The sequence below is a fragment of the Glycine soja genome, chromosome 20 (genome assembly GCF_004193775.1).
Source record: "Glycine soja cultivar W05 chromosome 20, ASM419377v2, whole genome shotgun sequence".
NCBI lineage: Eukaryota > Viridiplantae > Streptophyta > Magnoliopsida > Fabales > Fabaceae > Glycine > Glycine soja.
Genome location: NC_041021.1, coordinates 678,375 through 696,406, shown reverse-complemented (window position 1 = coordinate 696,406; position 18,032 = coordinate 678,375). Strand labels below are relative to the sequence as shown.

Sequence of the window (18,032 nt, the reverse complement as noted above, 5' to 3'; positions counted from 1 at the left end):
TCTGATTCTTCTCACGTGAAGTACTTCGCAGTTTGCAATTTATTAACTAAAGTTGCATTTATTTTTTATGGTTTCTTTTTTCCTTTAACATCGTCAACCATAGTTTTCAAGTACTCGATCGTAAGATGTGACTTTACTATTATGATAAAAACATTTACAGAAAATAGTCTACCTAGATTTGTCGTAACCCACAGAAGCAGAAAAAAATGAAGAGAATTTTCTATGCTCTAGAGGAAGAAAAAGCATTCAGCATATATAGCTTCAGTTGACAAATTAACGGTAAATGTATGTATTTGTTTTATTTGACTAGGGTTAGACTAAATGGTTTTCATCTAGATGGTAATAGACCTTTTAAAAGAAAAAAAAAAATCTAGATGATGATAAATTTAATAATTTATCTCCCTTAATATATATTGTACATGACCATAGAAAAAGGGAGTACGTTCCTAACCTGTTGGAAGCTTCCTATTTTAATTTTTTTCTATCCACACTTTTGTTTTATTTCTTACTGTACTTTATAAAATTAATTACTTCTATTTAGTTACTGCTAATACACACTAATAATAGGGATATCATATAAATTATGTTCAAATGGAAAAATTACTATTCATTGAAATTATATATGATTTAAAAATAACTTTTAATTTTTTTACAAGTTACGAAAATATAATTTTAACTAAATTATGCTAAATTATATTTAATTATTCCTAAAATTATAAAATTATATTAATTTTTAAAATTAAAATTATTATTCAAATATGATTATAAAATTATAATTATGTATTTACTTCTTGTGGGGGCAAGAAGTGGTTCTAAGCAAAAGAGGATGTACCAAAACAGTACAGCCAAAAATATATTAAAAATGGAAAAACAACAAATCATTAAAGGTATATGATACCCATTAATCTCACATGTCATTTCACATTCCCTTGGAAGTAAAATTGGAGCTGGTGGGTGTAACCTTTGGGTCTCTTTGATAACCGATTTCAAATATTTAAGTTCATTATTGATGCAAATTTCGTCAACCCTTCCCTTCATATTGAATGCCTCTCTGTGCTTTGTTCATTACTCTTGGATCCCTTATTATCTCTGCCATTGCCCAATTTATGGTTGTTGCAGATGTCTCACCTCCAGCACCAAAGAAAGACGTCCTGAAAAGTAATAATCAGGATATCCAAAGAGATATAGTCATGTGAGAAGTGTAATTTAGAGTATAAAGTGAACTGTTGATTGAATGATCAACTGTACAGATTGTGATAAATGATTTTCACATTAAGATTTATAACTTAGAACTAATCTTCTAAAAATCACCTCTCACTTTGAAGGCATCCAATAATACAATACGGAAATTATCACATACTGCACAATTTTGAAGAGCTCATGTGTGAGATATATTCTGTTGTAAATATTAAACATTTATCTAAGTTCTATATATAGAAAGGAGTGAGATTATCTTGATAAAAGAAAGGATTTAGAAGATGTTGTTATACTCACCACCAGGATTATAGCCTCGATGTTGTTGATAGTTAAGCTAATTTCTATCGTTGTCATCCTGAAATTTTAGGAGAACATCAACCAAATCTTCCTCTGCTGCACCTTGGCCTTCTTTGCTTTTGACTTTGCCTCTTTGTGTTCATTGATGATGTCTTCAAGAATCCAATCAATTTGCCAATGCAATCTCTCAAGCTTAGGCCTCAAACCAGTAACAAGTTTAAGCCATTTTGCAGAAGGAAACAAATCTCCTATGTTAAAACCTGACCCAATTGTTACAGCTTCTTTTACCACTGATATAAATTCTTCTTGGTCTTTGCATTTCATGCCAAAAGCGGCTCTTGAAATGATGTTATTTATTAATTAAAAGACTGCTTCAGTGAAGTTCATGGGCGACCCTTTATGTGAATCAATCATTTTGACAAGATTGGTGAGCTCCTCTTCCCTTATTTGCTTGAATGAATTAACACGTCTTTGGGTTAAAAGCTCCACTGTACATATTTTTTGTAGCTGTCTCCAATAGTTTCCATAAGGTGCAAAAATAATACTTGTGGATTCATAGCAAATTATATCTGCAAGTAGAATTTTAGTCCTTGATGCAAAGATGACATCATGGGTTTTTATTATCTCCTTAGCATACTCTGGTGACAAAACAATGATTGTGAAGATCTCCCCAAGTTGGAGATGCATCAAGGGTCCATATATTTTGGCCAAATCTCTTAATTTTCGGTGTGGTGTAGATGTAACAAAATGGTCTATGTTCCCTATGATAGGTATCTTCCATGGTCCTGGAGGTATCTTTGGTGATGAGTCAGTTTTCTTGAGATTGCTCCCTATTTTCAGTGCCACAAAGATGAAGAGGGAAAAGGACATGATAACGGCCAACATTTTAAGTACTTCAGAATCCATGATACAGAAGAGGATTTTGGTTGCCGTTTATTGCTTTCTACTGGTTTCTGCTGCTGCTGTTGCTGTAAACTTTACAATAAGATTCCTTTGGTTTATTTTGTTTTCGTAAATATAGACAAATATTAACAGTTTAATGATATGACCATACTATTTAATACTGTATCTACCAAAAGACAATGATACTTTTACTTTACAAACCATGTCCTTATTTCATTTAGACTTTCTAGTGAAGCAACGACACTTGTTGGCTGTTTTTGTCTTCTTGGGGGCAGTAGTTCATTTTTTTCAGAATAAGTTTGAGAATGTTTCCCCTTTTGGGTTAGTTTTTAGTAGTAAGTTTAAAAAATTTTAAAACCAACAACCAGATTTTAGATTTTCTTCAATTTTTAGTTTCAAAATAAATTCATTTTAAAAGTTTCCTATCTTATTAAAATTAGTTTATGAGTACTTTTGTGTGATAGTAATAATGACAATGGCCATGTGACAACAACAATGTTGTTGGGGAAGGTAGCGGTGGTTGACCATGGTGGTAATGGTAGTAGCGATGGCAGCGTAGTGTCGATGGTGGTGGTGGTGGTATCGGCCATGGTGGTGGTAGTAGTTGTAGTGGCAAAAGAGTCATATTTTAAGGGACTAAAATAAAAAAATAAAATACTTGCAAAGACAAAAAACAAAAGAGGAAGAAAGACTAAAGCAAAAGGTGACATATTTACAAAAGGCTGATGCTTAGTTGTATTTGTATGTCTGTATTATAGTTACACATTTCTGTTTCATTCCTAGTTGTATTTGTATGTCTGTATTGTAGTTACACATTTCTGTTTCATTCCTAGTTCGATGATCAGATATTATCCATAAAGGCAAGAATAATGGAACATATTACAAAATGAGAACGGAATTATTATATTTCTCTGTATCTGAAACAAAGCAAAAATTACAATGCTTACAGAGAATAGTGAAATTGAGGCCTCATGATGAAGTTAAGATCTTTTTTTATATACTTACAAAATAATACAAACTGTTTCTGTATCAGATTAAAAGATGTATCATCAACTTTAGGGATCGATTTCTTGATCCTGGGACTGAATCATACTCAGCCTTCTTTGCCTGCACTGCTTAGTGCTTACTTATCTGCACCATTTCCCTGCAAAATCTTGAACAGCTTTTCTGTCAATTTGTTATATATGTTTATTGAGCATGTTTGGTTGATGCATACACATTTCTCCTTGTTTATATGTCCTATGTATCAATAGGATTATCCATCCTTTTCCCTTGATTTTGAAAGTAGTAGTGGTAAGACATTTATGATGTGCACAGTATCCACAATGATAACATAATGGGGGGGGATGCATTACAAAATCTTCAGTTATACTAAAGTCAACCAAGATACAAAGTTTCTCTTATTAGTAAACGGGTAATTAGTAACTAAAAGGACGAGAAGTGACAGGTATCAAGTATATGTCCTCTTTTCTTGTAACAGTCAATCCAAATTCCTCAGTCATGTCCAAGTCCTCACTTTTCATTTCATTTGGAAGCTTCCAATCAAAGTGATACAACAAAAATGCAAGTGCAAGCTCAACATTGATCAAACCAAATGTGCTTCCTGGGCATATTCTTCTTCCAGCAACAAATGGAATGTACTCAAAATTAGTCCCTTTGTAGTCAATAGAGCTATCAATGAATCTCTCTGGATAAAACCTCTCTGCTTCACTCCAGTACTTCGGATCTCTTCCAATTGCCCAAGCATTCACAATTACCTTACTTTTGACAGGTATATGATACCCATCAATCTCACATGTCTGTCCACATTCTCTAGGAAGTAAAAGAGGAGCTGGAGGGTGTAACCTTAGGGTCTCTTTGACAACTGATTTTAAATATTTGAGTTCATTGATGCAAATTTCATCAACCCTTCCTTTCGTGTTGAATACCTCTCTCACTTCAACTTGTGCTTTCTTCATTACTCTTGGATCCCTTATTATCTCTGCCATTACCCAATTTATGGTAGTTGTAGCTGTCTCACCTCCAGCGGCAAAGATGTCCTGCAAAGTAATTATCAGGAATCAGGATATCCAACAAGAGTCATGGATTTGACTTAATTATGTGAAGGTGTACTTTAGAGTATAAAGAGAATTGATGATTAAAAGATCAGCTGTTTAGATTGTGATTATGTACACATGTATACAAATCTTTGAAGTTGTTAAAATATATCAATACTTAGCAGTTATAACTTTGCACTGATCCTATAAATGGCACGTCTCAATTTGGAAGGATTCAAATTCAAGAAGTATATGCAGAAGGCATCCAATGATACATGGAAATTAAATATTAACATTTGTCTAAGTTCTATAGAGAGGAGTTAGAATATCTTCACAAAAAGAAAGGATTTTCAAGATGTTATTATCGTTACCAGTATTATAGCCTTCATATTGTTAATAGTTAAACAAATGTCCTGGTTACTATCATTAACATCCAGGAATTTCAGGAGAACATCTACCAAATCTTCCTCTGTTTCATCCTTGCCTTCTATGGCTTTGATTTTGCCTCTTTGTGCTCACTGATGATGTTTCCTAATAGCGGATCCATTTTAAGATGCAGCCTCACAAGCTTAGGTCTCAAACCAGTAACACGTTGAAGCCATTTAACAGAAGGAAACAGATCTCCTATGTTAAAACCCGCTGCAACTGTTACTAATTCTTTTACAGCTGATATGAATTCTTCTTGGTTTTGCGATTTCATGCCAAAAGCGGCTCTTGAAATGATATTATATATTGATAAAACTACTATTTCAGCGAGGTTGATAGAAAGACCTTTATGTGAATGAATTGACACGTTTTTGGGTGAAAAGCTCCACCGTGCAAATTTTTAGTAGCTGTCTCCAATATCGTCCGTAAGGTGCCGTGATAATACTTGTTGATTCATAAGCCAATATATCTGCAACTAGAGTGTGAGGCCTCGATGCAAAGATGAGATCATGGGTTTTCATTATCTCCTTAGCATATTCTGCTGAGGAAACAATGATTGTGAAGACCTCCCCAAGTTGCAAATGCATCAAGGGTCCATATATTTTGGCTAAGTCTCAATTTTCGGTGTGGTGTTGAAGTAATAAGATGGTGTATGTTTCCTATGATAGGTAGCTTCCATGGTCCTGGGGGTACCTTTGGAGATGACTCAGTTATCGTATGATTCCTTGCTATTTTCAGTGCCAAAATCATGAAGAGGAAAAAGGGCACGACGAGGGCTAATATGTTAAGTACTTCAGAATCCATGGCGCCATAAGAGACTACTATTTTGGTTCTGAAAGTCTAGATAAGATAAATGTTTTGGTTGGCTTCTATTGTCACTGATTTCTAGTGGTTTCAGCTGCTGCAAAGTGCAAACTTCGTATTCGTACTATAAAAAATCTTGCGGTTTATTTCATTTTGACAAGTATTAGAAAATAATAATATGGCCCACCTGTTAGCATGGACCAAGATCTTCTACAGTTCATTTTTGAACTGCATGAATCGTAACCATCGATGTGTATGGTTAGAGATTAGACTGCACTCCCTGCAGTTACTTCTCAACTACAGTCTACAGGAGTTCCAAATCCATGTGAATAAGCTTGTGTAGCGTACGTACGGGAGCGTAGCTCCCTTTCCATTCGACAACAAAAAAATACATGTAGAGGAACAAAAAGAAAAGAATATATATTGTACAAATGTTGCTTATATTTGGGTACTACCAGCATTTTTGTATCATTCCGAGTTCCTTGGCATATGCATCCATGAAGGTTAGAATAATGGAACATATTTAAAAATCAGTCCTGAATTATTATATTTCTTTGAAACTGAAATAAAGCAAAAATTACAATGCTTACAGAGAATAGTGAAATTGAGGCCTATGATGAAGTTAAAATCCTTTTTATATGATATAAAATAATATTAACTGTTTCTGTATCAGATTAAAATATGTGTCGTCAACATTAGGGATTTCTTGATCCTCTGACTGAATCTTACTCAGCCTTCTTTGCCTGCACTGCTTATTTCTCTGCACCAGTTCCCTGCAAAATCGTGAACAACTTTTCTGTTAATTCCTAAGTTCCTAACACAAGATTTTAGAAAATGGTAAATGCCAATTTGTTATCTATGTTTACCGAGCATGTTTGGTTGATTCATACACATTTCTCCTTGTTTACATTTGTTCTGTTCATCAATTGGATGATCATTCCCTTTCTTTTAATTTGAAAGTAGTAATTAATGGTAAGACATTTATGATGTGCAGAATTATGAATGGCACTGATGAATTGAAGACTATTTATTAAAGAGTAGAATGACAAAGTAGTTTCATTCCTTGAAAAATACTATTGAAATAAGACAGTAACAATGATGAAAACATCGTGGGGGATGCATTACAAATCTTCAGTTTTACTAAAGTCAACATAGATGCAAAATTTCTTTCAGTAATTAACGGCTAATTACAAACTCAAAGGTTATAGATTTTTCTTGTATGGTTATCTTACCAGAAAAGGACGAGAAGTGACAGGTATCAAGTATAGGTCATCTTTTCTTCTAACAGTCACTCCAAATTTCTCAGTCATGTCCAAGTCCTCACTTTTCATTCCATTTGGAAGCTTCCAATCAAAGTGATACAACAAAAATGCAAGTGTCAGCTCAACATTTATCAAACCAAGTGTGATGCCAGGGCATATTCTTCTTCCAGCACCAAATGGAATGTACTCAAAATTAGTCCCTTTGTAGTCAATAGAACTATCAAAGAATCTCTCTGGATGAAATCTCTCTGCTTCAGTCCAATAGTTTGGATCTCTTCCAATTGTCCAGGCATTTACAATTACCTTACTTTTGCCAGGTATATGATACCCATGAATCTCACATGTCTGTCCACATTCTCTTGGAAGTAAAAGAGGAGCTGGTGGGTGTAACCTTAGGGTCTCTTTGACAACTGATTTCAAATATTTGAGTTGATCAATGCAAATTTCATCAACCATTCCTTTCATGTCGAATACCTCTCTTACTTCAAGTTGTGCTTTATTCATTGCTCTTGGATTCTTTATCATCTCTGCCATTGCCCAATTTATGGTAGTTGCTGATGTCTCACCTCCAGCACCAAAGATGTCCTACAAAGTAATTATCAGCGAGCTTAAGCTAATGCAAGGATATCCAAAGAGATTATGGATTTGACTTTTCAAATGTGAGGAGTGTACTTTAGAGTATAAAGAGAAATGATGATTCGAAGGTCAACTGTTCAGATCGTGTACAGATGTACAACTAACTGTGTAGTTGTTAACTATGTCAACAATTATATATGCAGAAAGTATCCATTAAGACAACACGGAAATCATCATATGCTGCATAGTTTGAAGAGCCCATGTGTGAGATATTCTGGTGCTAGTATTAAATAATTTTCTAAGTTTTCTTGAAAGGAGTGAAATTATCTTCATAAAATAAAGGGTTTAGAAGGTGTTACTATCCTTACCAGGATTATAGCCTTGATATTGTTAGTAGTTAAACAAATGTCCTGGTTTCTATCATTACCATCCTTGAATTTTAGGAGAACATCCACCAAATCTTCCTCTGCTTCATCCTGGCCTTCTCTGGCTTTTGACTTTGCTGCTTTGTGTTCATTGATGATGTCTCCTAGTATCCGGTCAATTTTTTCATGTATTATATCAAGCTTAGGCCTCAAACCACTAACAAGTTGAAGCCATTTAGCAGAAGGAAACAAATCTCCTATGTGAAAACCTGCTCCAATTGTTATGGCTTCTTTTACCACGGATATGAATTCTTCTTGGTCTTTGCATTTCATGCCAAACGCAGCTCTTGAAATGATGTTATATATTGACAGAAGTACTGCTTCAGTGAGGTTGATGGAAGAAGACCCTCCATGGGAATCAATCATTTTGACAAGATTGCCGAGCTCCTCTTCTCTTATTGGCTTGAATGAATTGACACGTTTTTGAGTGAAAAGCTCCACAGTGCATATTTTTCGTAGCTGTCTCCAATAATGTCCGTAAGGTGCCGAAATAATATTTGTGGATTCATAGGATAATATATCTGAAGCAAGACTATGAGGCCTTTGTGCAAAGATGACATCATGGGTTTTCATTATCTCCTTAGCATACTCTGCTGAGGAAACAACGATTATGAAGAGCTCCCCAAGTTGGAGATGCATCAAGGGTCCATATATTTTGGCCAAGTCTCTTAATTTTCGGTGTGGTGTAGATGTAACAAGATGGAGTATATTCCCTATGATAGGTAGCTTCCATGGTCCTGGGGGTATTTTTGGAGTTGACTCAGATTTCTTGAGATTTCTTCTTCCTATTTTCAGTGCCACAATAACGAAGAGTAAAAAGGGCAAGATAAGGGCTAATAAGTTAAGTACTTCTGAATCCATGGTGACAAGAGACCAGTAAGGGGTTCTAAAAGTCCTGATGAAGATGACTAGTTTGGTTGCCATTTCTAGTGGTTTCTTGTGCTGCAATCTTCAACATGATGAATAATTTAGTACTATATTTCATTTTCACAAATATTAAATATTAATATGGCCTTATTGCATTCAGGCTTTCCATGCAGTGTCAAAGCAATAATTTGTTGGTTGCTTTTGTCCTTTTTTTGTAATGCGCATGTTCTCGTCGTGATGATCGATGTCTATGCACAACCATGGCATGTGGCATGTGTAGAGTTACTCATCTAAAAAATTCAATATTTGGCATAATTCTTTTCTGTATATGTTATACACTAGTGGGCGACCGTGCAAAGCATGGGACAAATATTTTAAGCGTATTAATATTAGTGGTGGAGGAAAAAAATATTTTACATTTTGTGTCACCATGTTAATTCAAAGTAATACTAATTAATAGTCGTTGATATATTTTAATAAAATTAATAACTTCTCACATTAATAATAATTTAATTTATTTGTAATATTTGATTTTACATATTAAATAAATATGAAGGAAAAATTATTAAATAAAATAAATGTAAAATTTTACACTAATTTAATATTACTATCTATGTACAAATTTATTTATTTTTATAATTAGTTACTTTAAAATATATTTCTGGAAAAATAATAAATTAAATTTATCACTTTAAAGTTATAAAATAATATAATGTAATATGAAAATAAAAAAATATAATAATTACATATATATATATATAATAAAATTATTAACAATTATATTTGATGTTAACTATTTAAATTAGAACTAATTAGATAAATATAAATTAATGATAGGAGACTAATAGTTAATATATATATATATATATAAGAATTTTTACATTATTTTTATTGTAAATTTTATTTTATAAACTAATTTTTAAAAAAACTATAAATGTAATAATTAAATAATAAATATTATTCGCTTCACTTTTGTATAAAGATAGCTATATGTAAAGATATATATTACAAAATTTATTGTATGATAGAGTTAACAAGATTTTCTAAAATAAATTTTTATTCAATGATAAAAAAAAATTAATTATATTTTAGATTATTTTAATGCCACGATGAAGTTACATAATAGATACCAATAAGATTTTAACGGTTACATGTATTAAACTACTGTTGAATCATATTAAACAAGATTAATAGAAACCGTTATATATATGAGAATGAGTTTTAAGATTTAATGTTATATAAAATAAATAAATAAATGTTAACTCTAAGTTAATTTATTTTTGAAATATAATTTTCAATGAAGTTCATCCATATTCATTTAAATGTATTAACTCTAATTTTATAATTTTGATACTATTTTAAATATTAATAGTAATTTAAATAATATTTGATTATGCTTAATTTTATTTTTTAAGAAAATGTATATTAAAGTATATATTTTACAAAATAAAAAATATTTATAATATTATATACTGTAAAATAATATATATTAAAACTTTCTAAGAAATTATTATTATTATATGTAATAAAATAGTAGACATTATTATTATTATTATTATTATATATTAAAATAATATAATATATTATTTGTTTATTGCTTTTTTTCACTTGATTCTTTATAAAAATTCACTAAAAATCATTAAAATGAATAATTTTATTTATGTACATTTATTTTTCAAAAGATATTGTATCACTATTATTACTTGAATGAACAAAAAATTACAAAAAAAGTTAATATACTTAACTTTTAAGATAAAATTAACTCAATTAAAAATATAATTAATCAACTTTCTCATTAATACGATAATTATGTTTAACATGGTACTAAATATTTAAAAATTATTATTTTTATTTATTTAAATAAATAAAAAAATATAAAATGATATATATATATATATATATATATATATAATTTTAAAAAAACCATACAACGCACGAGTTGAAAGTCTAGTTGTAAATAATATATATACTTTGGAAATAAGTCATTGTTATTTCCAAAAATAACTAAAGTAAAAATACTCATTCTATGCGAACCAAAATAAATAATGATGTTGATTGAAACCCAAATTTAAAAAAATTTACCTACCAGTTTAACATTATTATTTGATGACTTTTAACTTTTTGCAACAATTAGGATGTTTAATCTTCAAATATCCTAATTTCACAAAATTGAAAGTCATCAAACAATAATTAGGCTGACAGATAAATTTCTGAAAATCTTTAAACACCATCATACGCACGTATGACATTCATTTTCATGTCATGCCATGTTAGAAAACAATCCAGTGGATATAGCATCCTTGAAGAACAACCTCAAAATCAGAAATATTAATGATAAGTTGAATGCCTCCGCTGATAAGTGTGTTCAAGTGTTCAACTTTATAATCAGGATATCGAAATTAACATCCATCATCAAAAGGCAGACTTTAAATTGGGTGAGCAAGGCCCATCTGACGATTTGAAAGATAGGAATGGGATGAGAGATCTTTTAGATTTCATCTTAAGACCAATTCACACTGTTCAACGGATATATACGCTACATCGCAAAAATTAACAAAATGCAAAGTTTCTTTCATTAGTAAATGGGTAATAACAAATACAAAGGTTCTAGCCTTTTCTTGTAGGCTTTACCAGTTTATCTTACCTGGAAAGGATTAGAAGGGACCGGTATCAAGTATAGGTCATTTTTTCTTCTAACTGTCACTCCAAATTGCTCAGTCATGTCCAAGTCCTCACTTTTCATTCCGTTTGGAAGCTTCCAATCAAAGTGATACAACAAAAATGCAAGTGCCACCTCAACATTGATCAAACCAAAAGTGCTGCCAGGGCATATTCTTCTTCCAGCACCAAATGGAATGTACTCAAAATTAGTCCCTTTGTAGTCAATAGAGCTATCAATGAATCTCTCTGGATAAAACCTCTCTGCTTCACTCCAGTACTTTGGATCTCTTCCAATTGCCCAAGCATTCACAATTACCTTACTTTTGACTGGTATATGATACCCATTAATCTCACATGCCTGTCCACATTCTCTTGGAAGTAAAAGTGGAGCTGGTGGGTGTAACCTTAGTGTCTCTTTGACAACTGATTTTAAATATTTCAGCTCATCGATGCAAATTTCGTCAACCCTTCCTTTCATATTGAATACCTCTCTCACCTCGATTTGTACTTTCTCCATTACTCTTGAATCCCTTATCATCTCTGCCATTGCCCAATTTATGGTAGAAGCTGCTGTATCACCTCCAGCAGAAAAAATGTCCTGCAAAGTAGTTATCAGTGAGTCTAATTTTTGCTAATTCAATGGTATACAAAGAGATTGTTATGGATTTGAGTTCTCTAAACTGAGTATAAAGTTCAATTACAACTGTTGATTGGAAGACCAACTGTTTAGATTGTGAAAAACTGCATAGACATATTATTGTTGAATTTCAACTTAAAACCAATTGATACCAAGTAAAGTTACCCAACAGATGTATAAGTTGTTTCCCGAGAACTGAGGCAGGCAATGTAGAATTTCCTAACAATTATCACATATATAACAAACTATGCAGTTAAAATATTTCAACGATTGAATTTCACGTTAATAAGAACAACTTTGAAGGCATTGAATTCAAAAAGGTATATGCAGATGGCATCCAATAATACATCATGGAAATTGGAGCATAGTTCACAATTTTGAAGGGTTCATGTGTGAATATTCTGGTGCAAGTATTAAACATTCGTCTAAGTTCTAGAGAAAGGAGTGAGGTAAACTTTACCAGGATTATAGCCTTGATATTGTTAATAGATAGACAAATGTCCTGGTTACTATCATTACCATCCTGGAATTTTAGGAGAACATCCACCAAATCTTCCTTCGCTTCACTGTAGCCTTTTGAATTTGCCTGTTTGTGTTCATTGATGATGCCTTCCAGTATCCGGTCAATTTGTCTATGCAGCCTTTCAAGCTTAGGCCTCAGACCAGTAACAAGTTGAAGCCATTTTGCAGAAGGAAACAAATCTCCTATGTTAAAACCTGACCCAATTGTTACAGCTTCTTTTACCACTGATATGAATTCTTCTTGGTCTTTGCATTCCATGCCAAACGCAGCTCTTGAAATGATATTATATATTGATAAAAGTACTGCTTCAGTGAAGTTCATGGGCGACCCTTTATGTGAATCAACCATTTTAACGAGATTGGTGAGCTCTTTTTCTCTTGTTGGTTGGAATGAGTTGACACGTTTTTGGGTGAAAAGCTCCAGTGTGCATATTTTCCGTAGCTGTCTCCAGTAATTTCCATACGGTGAAAAGACAATATTTGTGGATTCATAGCACAATATATCTGATGCTAGAATTTTAGGCCTTGATGCAAAGATGACATCATGGGTCTTCATTATCTCCTTAGCATATTCTGGTGAGGAAACAATGATTGTGAAGACCTCCCCAAGTTGAAGATGCATCAAGGGTCCATACATTTTGGCCAAGTCTCGCAATTTTCGGTGTGGTGCAGATGTAACAAGATGATGTATGTTTCCTATGATTGGTAGCTTCCATGGTCCTGGGGGTATGTTTGGAGATGACTCAGTTTTCTTGAGATTGCTCCCTATTTTTAGTGCCACAATCATGAAGAGGAAAAAGGACATGATAGGGGGTAATATGCTAAGTAATTCAGAATCCATAGTGACAAAAGAGACCACTAAGGGGTTCTAAAAGTCCTGATAAAAATGAGGATTTTGTTTGCCGTTTATTGTTTTCTAGTGGATTCTGTTCCTGCTGCTGCTGCTGCAAACTCCACAGTTCACACTTCACAGTAAAGAATCCGGTTTATTTCGTTTTCATAAATATCGGCAGATATTAATAGTTTAAATGTTTAATATTATGATCCAACTTTTTTTTTAACAGCCACTTATTTGATATCTATGTAGAAAAAAACATAAAATTTTGACTTTTCAAAGCATGTCCCCATTTCATTTAGACTTTCCGCGTATATTTAAGCAACAACTTGTTGCGTGATTTTGTCGTCTTCTTCTATGCAATCTTAGCGTTATCAAGCTTTATGATATTTTGCTGGAGGCCAGAACCATAATAATTGTGGATAACATTCAATTAAGCAGTTATCATATTGTCTGCCAAGGCAAGGATGGATGTATTTTAAAATAAGGGGACAATTAGTCTTCATTATTGAGTGAAATGGATCACCTTGTTTTATAATGCTAATATCGCATACCATGCCAATAAAACAGTTCCTGTTGCTATAATTTTTATTTTTTTTTATGAATTACAGGTATATGCCAAGTTTCACCACAGGGGACAATACTGCTTGAATTGTTAAATATTTAACGTAATTACATAGTAAGGACACAAATTTGATACCTTTTATTAAGTTGAAACAACTTGCATTAGTGGATCGTAAATAAAAAAACTTGTATTGTGCTACTAAATAGTTAACAGCTTTCATTAATTAATACTCCAAGTTAACATAAAGACAATCAAAAGTTATGGAACTTAATCGACAAATTAAATCAAATTAGTGTAGGATATCCCGGACTCAAGTTGGATATATATATATATATATAAAAGCAAAGAAAAATTCATTTAAGAAATAAAAAGCTGAATGGCAGAATAAGAAATGCTGTTGCCCGACGAGCATAAGAAGTTTTGAATTCTGAGATAGAGAAAGAGAGAAACCATAGTTTAGGACACTGAAAGCATAATGGCCCCACAAACTAAAGGACACATACAGTATGTCAGTTTTAATATCCAGGCACACCACAAAAACGTTGTACAAAACAAGAGACCTACACATCCGTTGCCTTCCTAAGCATCACAAAAGAAAAGGAACATACCTTCCTCCCTTCAATGACACTAGCAGCAAATAACCAAAGTTTGATGTTGCTGAAATTTCTGTTGTACTCTGCTGTTTCAGGATGTGCGATTTTATTTTATGCCTTATGCAGTAGTTAATGTGTTTTCAGACTAACTAAGCAATATATGAATGAAATTTCATGTTTCTGATTTTTGTAAGAAATATACGTATCGGAAACTAAGCAATCTGTTGCTGAATGTATGAATGAAATGTCACGTCTCTGATTTCATAGAAACTTCTTGTGCATATTACTACCAAATACAAGTTGAAATTGTGAGCACAAATTGCTATCTCATTAGCAAATGTTTTCCTCCAAAGAGACATCTCTTCACACACTCAAAAATAGACTACACTAGGCACATAAGGAGATACAATCTATTGGGCAAGTGAACCAGTCTGAAAAGTGATAGAAATTCCCATTACAACGTACTATAGACCAAGTTCTCATACTCGCGCACTTGCTCCATTATTGGTTTATCATCGACACATTTGGAATCCTAACCATTTGCCAGTAATGTACTTACGAACACCTGCATCATCCGCACCATACTTCTTTTCAAGTGTCTCCCAAATTTATTTATTTTTTTAGCAAAGGAGGAGTGGCTAGAACTTCACAGCAGGGGAAGGCATCACAACTATGTTGGCACCCCAACCCCTACTGATCCTAAGAACTAACCAAACCAGATAATATATAAAGTATAAAGAGAAGAAACAAAACACTTAAGGGGACTAAGCCGAACCCAAGGAAGAGATTATCTAAATCTATATGAGGGTAGTCCTTGTCTATAACTAATTAAGGAGCTCCCTCGACAAAAAAGGAGGTGGGGTCATCCACCAAGAAAAACCTGAGTTCTATGCAGCATGAGAGGCTAACTTGTCAACACATGAGTTACCCAAATAGATTTTGCTGATTAATTTGTTTGACTAAAAGATTATTAGGCATATGATTAAGGAGATGACCACATACCATAATCTTACATGTAATTTTTGTAAGAAAGATATAAAATTGACAGATCATCTTTTGTTTTCTTGTAATGTTTCACATAGAATTTTATGAAGTTGTAATAGTGATTAGGTGTGAATACGGTTCTACCACACAATGTCATACAACATTTTTGGTCGAATCTACCAAGTTTTCCATATATAATCAATTGCCACCATTCTGAGACACATTATTAGAAAGTTTTCAGCTCTACTTAAAACATCTTAAGATAGATGGACAACACTTTATTTAAGAGTGAACCTAACAATATCCAAAAGTTATAATCTCAGCTTGTGAGCTTTATGTTGCAAGGGAGGGAATCAAATACAGGTCCTTTTTTCTTTTAACAGTTAACCCAAACTGTTCAGTCATGTCCAAGTCCTCAGTTTTCATTCTATTGGGAAGCTTCCAATCAAAGTGATACAACAAAAATGCAAGTGCCACCTCAACATTTACCAAACCAAATGAGCCACCTGGGCATATTCTTCTTCCGGCACCAAATGAAATGAACTCAAAACTAGTCCCTTTGTAGTCAATAGAGCTAGCAAAGAATCTCTCTAGATAAAGCCTCTCTGCTTCACTCCAGTACTTTGGATCTCTTCCAATTGCCCAAGCACTCACAATTACTTTACTTTTGACTGGTATATGATGATACCCATCAATCTCACATGCTTCTCCACATTCTCTTGGGAATAAAAGAGGAACTGGAGGATGTAACCTCATAGTCTCTTTGGCAACTGCTTTCAAGTATTTCATTTGATTGATGCAAGTTTCATCAACTCTTCCTTTCATATTGAATACCTCTCTCACCTCAGCTTGTGCTTTCTTCATCACCCTTGGATTCCTCATCAACTCAGCCATTGTCCAGTTTATGCTATTTGCTGATGTCTCACCTCCAGAAGCAAACATTTTCTGAAAAAGCAATTTGTCAATTATGTGAGTAATACTAATTAATTGTCATATATGAGAATTAATTAAACATTCATATAACTAATTAAGCCTTTCAGCAAGTAACAAGTTTGTGTTCATATAATTAATATTCAAATAAAACAACTAGAATCAGCCTAGTGGTGGGATTGGAGTAGTATGCATGAAGTCAAGGTTCGAACCTCAGCACAACCATTGTAACCAAAAAAAAATATTAATATTCACAAGGCCATATTAATTATCCTTACCTCAATTACAGCCTTGATGTTGTCATCAGTTAAGCTAGCATCCTGATTCTCACCACCCATATCTTGAAATTTTAGAAGAACATCTACCATATCTTCCGCTACCTCACCTTGGCCTTCTTTACCTTTTGGCTTTGCATGATCTTTATGTTCATTGATGATGTCTTGCAATATCTGATCATTTCTTATGAACAACCTCTCAAGCTCAGGTTTGAAACCAGCAACAATCTGAATCCATGGAGCAGAAGGGAAGAACTCTCCTATGTTAAAGCCTCCAGAAGTCTTCACCACTTGTTCTGTCAATAATATGAACTCTCTAGGTCTTTGCAGAAACGCGGCCCTAGAAATAATTCCATATGACAATGAAAGCACTGCCATAGTGAGATTGCAGGTTGATCCATTTGCTGAAGCAATCCTCTTGATGAGGATGTTGAACTCTTCTTCTCTTATTGGCCTGAATGAATTGATACGTTTTATGGTGAAGAGCTCCAATGTGCAATTTTTACGTAGCTGTCTCCAATAGTTTCCATAAGGTGCAAAAGCTATGGTTTTCTTATCATAGCCTATTATTTTGCCAGCTAGAACTTGAGGCCTAGATGAAAATTAAAGGTCGTGTATTTTCATCACCTCTTTGGCATACTCTGCTGAGGAAACAACTATGGTTGAGGTCCCCAAGTTTTAGATGCATCAAGGGTCCATATTTTTTGGCTAGGTCTCTTAATTTTCGATGTGGAGTAGATGTAACAAGATGGGGTATGTTTCCTATGTTAGGTAGCTTCCATGGGCCAGGGGGTATGTTGGAATTGACTTGGTTTTGGTGAGATTTCTACCTAATTTCAATGCCACAATCATGAAGAGGAAAAGGGAAATAGGAGCTAACATATCAAAGATTTGAAAATCCATGGAGGTAAATCAAAACAAAGCAATAAGGATTATTAATGAAGGTGATTAGAGAGAGTGAGAATTAAAAGGAAGACTTGAGCCTTTATATACTGTTGGAAATACATATATGCACCCAATAAGAAAAGTTTTTGTATATATTTTTTGCTTTAATTAATTAATTTTCATGTTTTCATGTATAGCTTCACCCCACCCACTTCCTTTTTTTTACTTTTTTTTGTGCTGACGATAGTTTTTCCGTGCAGTAATGAAGCAACATTGTTTATTATTTTTGTATCGATTACTTGTGTGGAGTCACCAAAGTGGCAACAGACAAAATTAAGTAGTCCTCCTTATT

At 33.2% G+C, this 18,032-nt stretch overlaps 2 protein-coding genes and 3 pseudogenes across 2 annotated transcripts; all 5 read right to left on the bottom strand.

Annotated features, from left to right (window-relative positions):
* Positions 1–1,407: 1,407 nt before the first annotated feature.
* Positions 1,408–2,643, bottom strand: LOC114402311 (annotated as a pseudogene).
* A 633-nt stretch (positions 2,644–3,276) lies between these two features.
* On the bottom strand, positions 3,277–6,011 carry LOC114401536 (annotated as a pseudogene).
* Positions 6,012–6,086: 75 nt separating this feature from the next.
* LOC114401534 (cytochrome P450 71D11-like) lies at positions 6,087–8,882 on the bottom strand. Its single transcript, XM_028364057.1, has 3 exons — positions 7,870–8,882; positions 6,896–7,510; positions 6,087–6,436 (listed from the first exon to the last, which is right to left on the bottom strand). Exons 1-3 carry the CDS (start codon positions 8,848–8,850, stop codon positions 6,416–6,418), a joined length of 1,617 nt encoding a protein of 538 aa, XP_028219858.1. The 5' UTR covers positions 8,851–8,882; the 3' UTR covers positions 6,087–6,415.
* A 2,368-nt stretch (positions 8,883–11,250) lies between these two features.
* On the bottom strand, positions 11,251–13,576 carry LOC114401616 (cytochrome P450 71D11-like). The gene is made up of 2 exons (XM_028364175.1): positions 12,552–13,576; positions 11,251–12,052 (listed from the first exon to the last, which is right to left on the bottom strand). Exons 1-2 carry the CDS (start codon positions 13,452–13,454, stop codon positions 11,429–11,431), a joined length of 1,527 nt encoding a protein of 508 aa, XP_028219976.1. The 5' UTR covers positions 13,455–13,576; the 3' UTR covers positions 11,251–11,428.
* A 2,100-nt stretch (positions 13,577–15,676) lies between these two features.
* Positions 15,677–17,762, bottom strand: LOC114402818 (annotated as a pseudogene).
* Between the last annotated feature and the right edge of the window lie 270 nt (positions 17,763–18,032).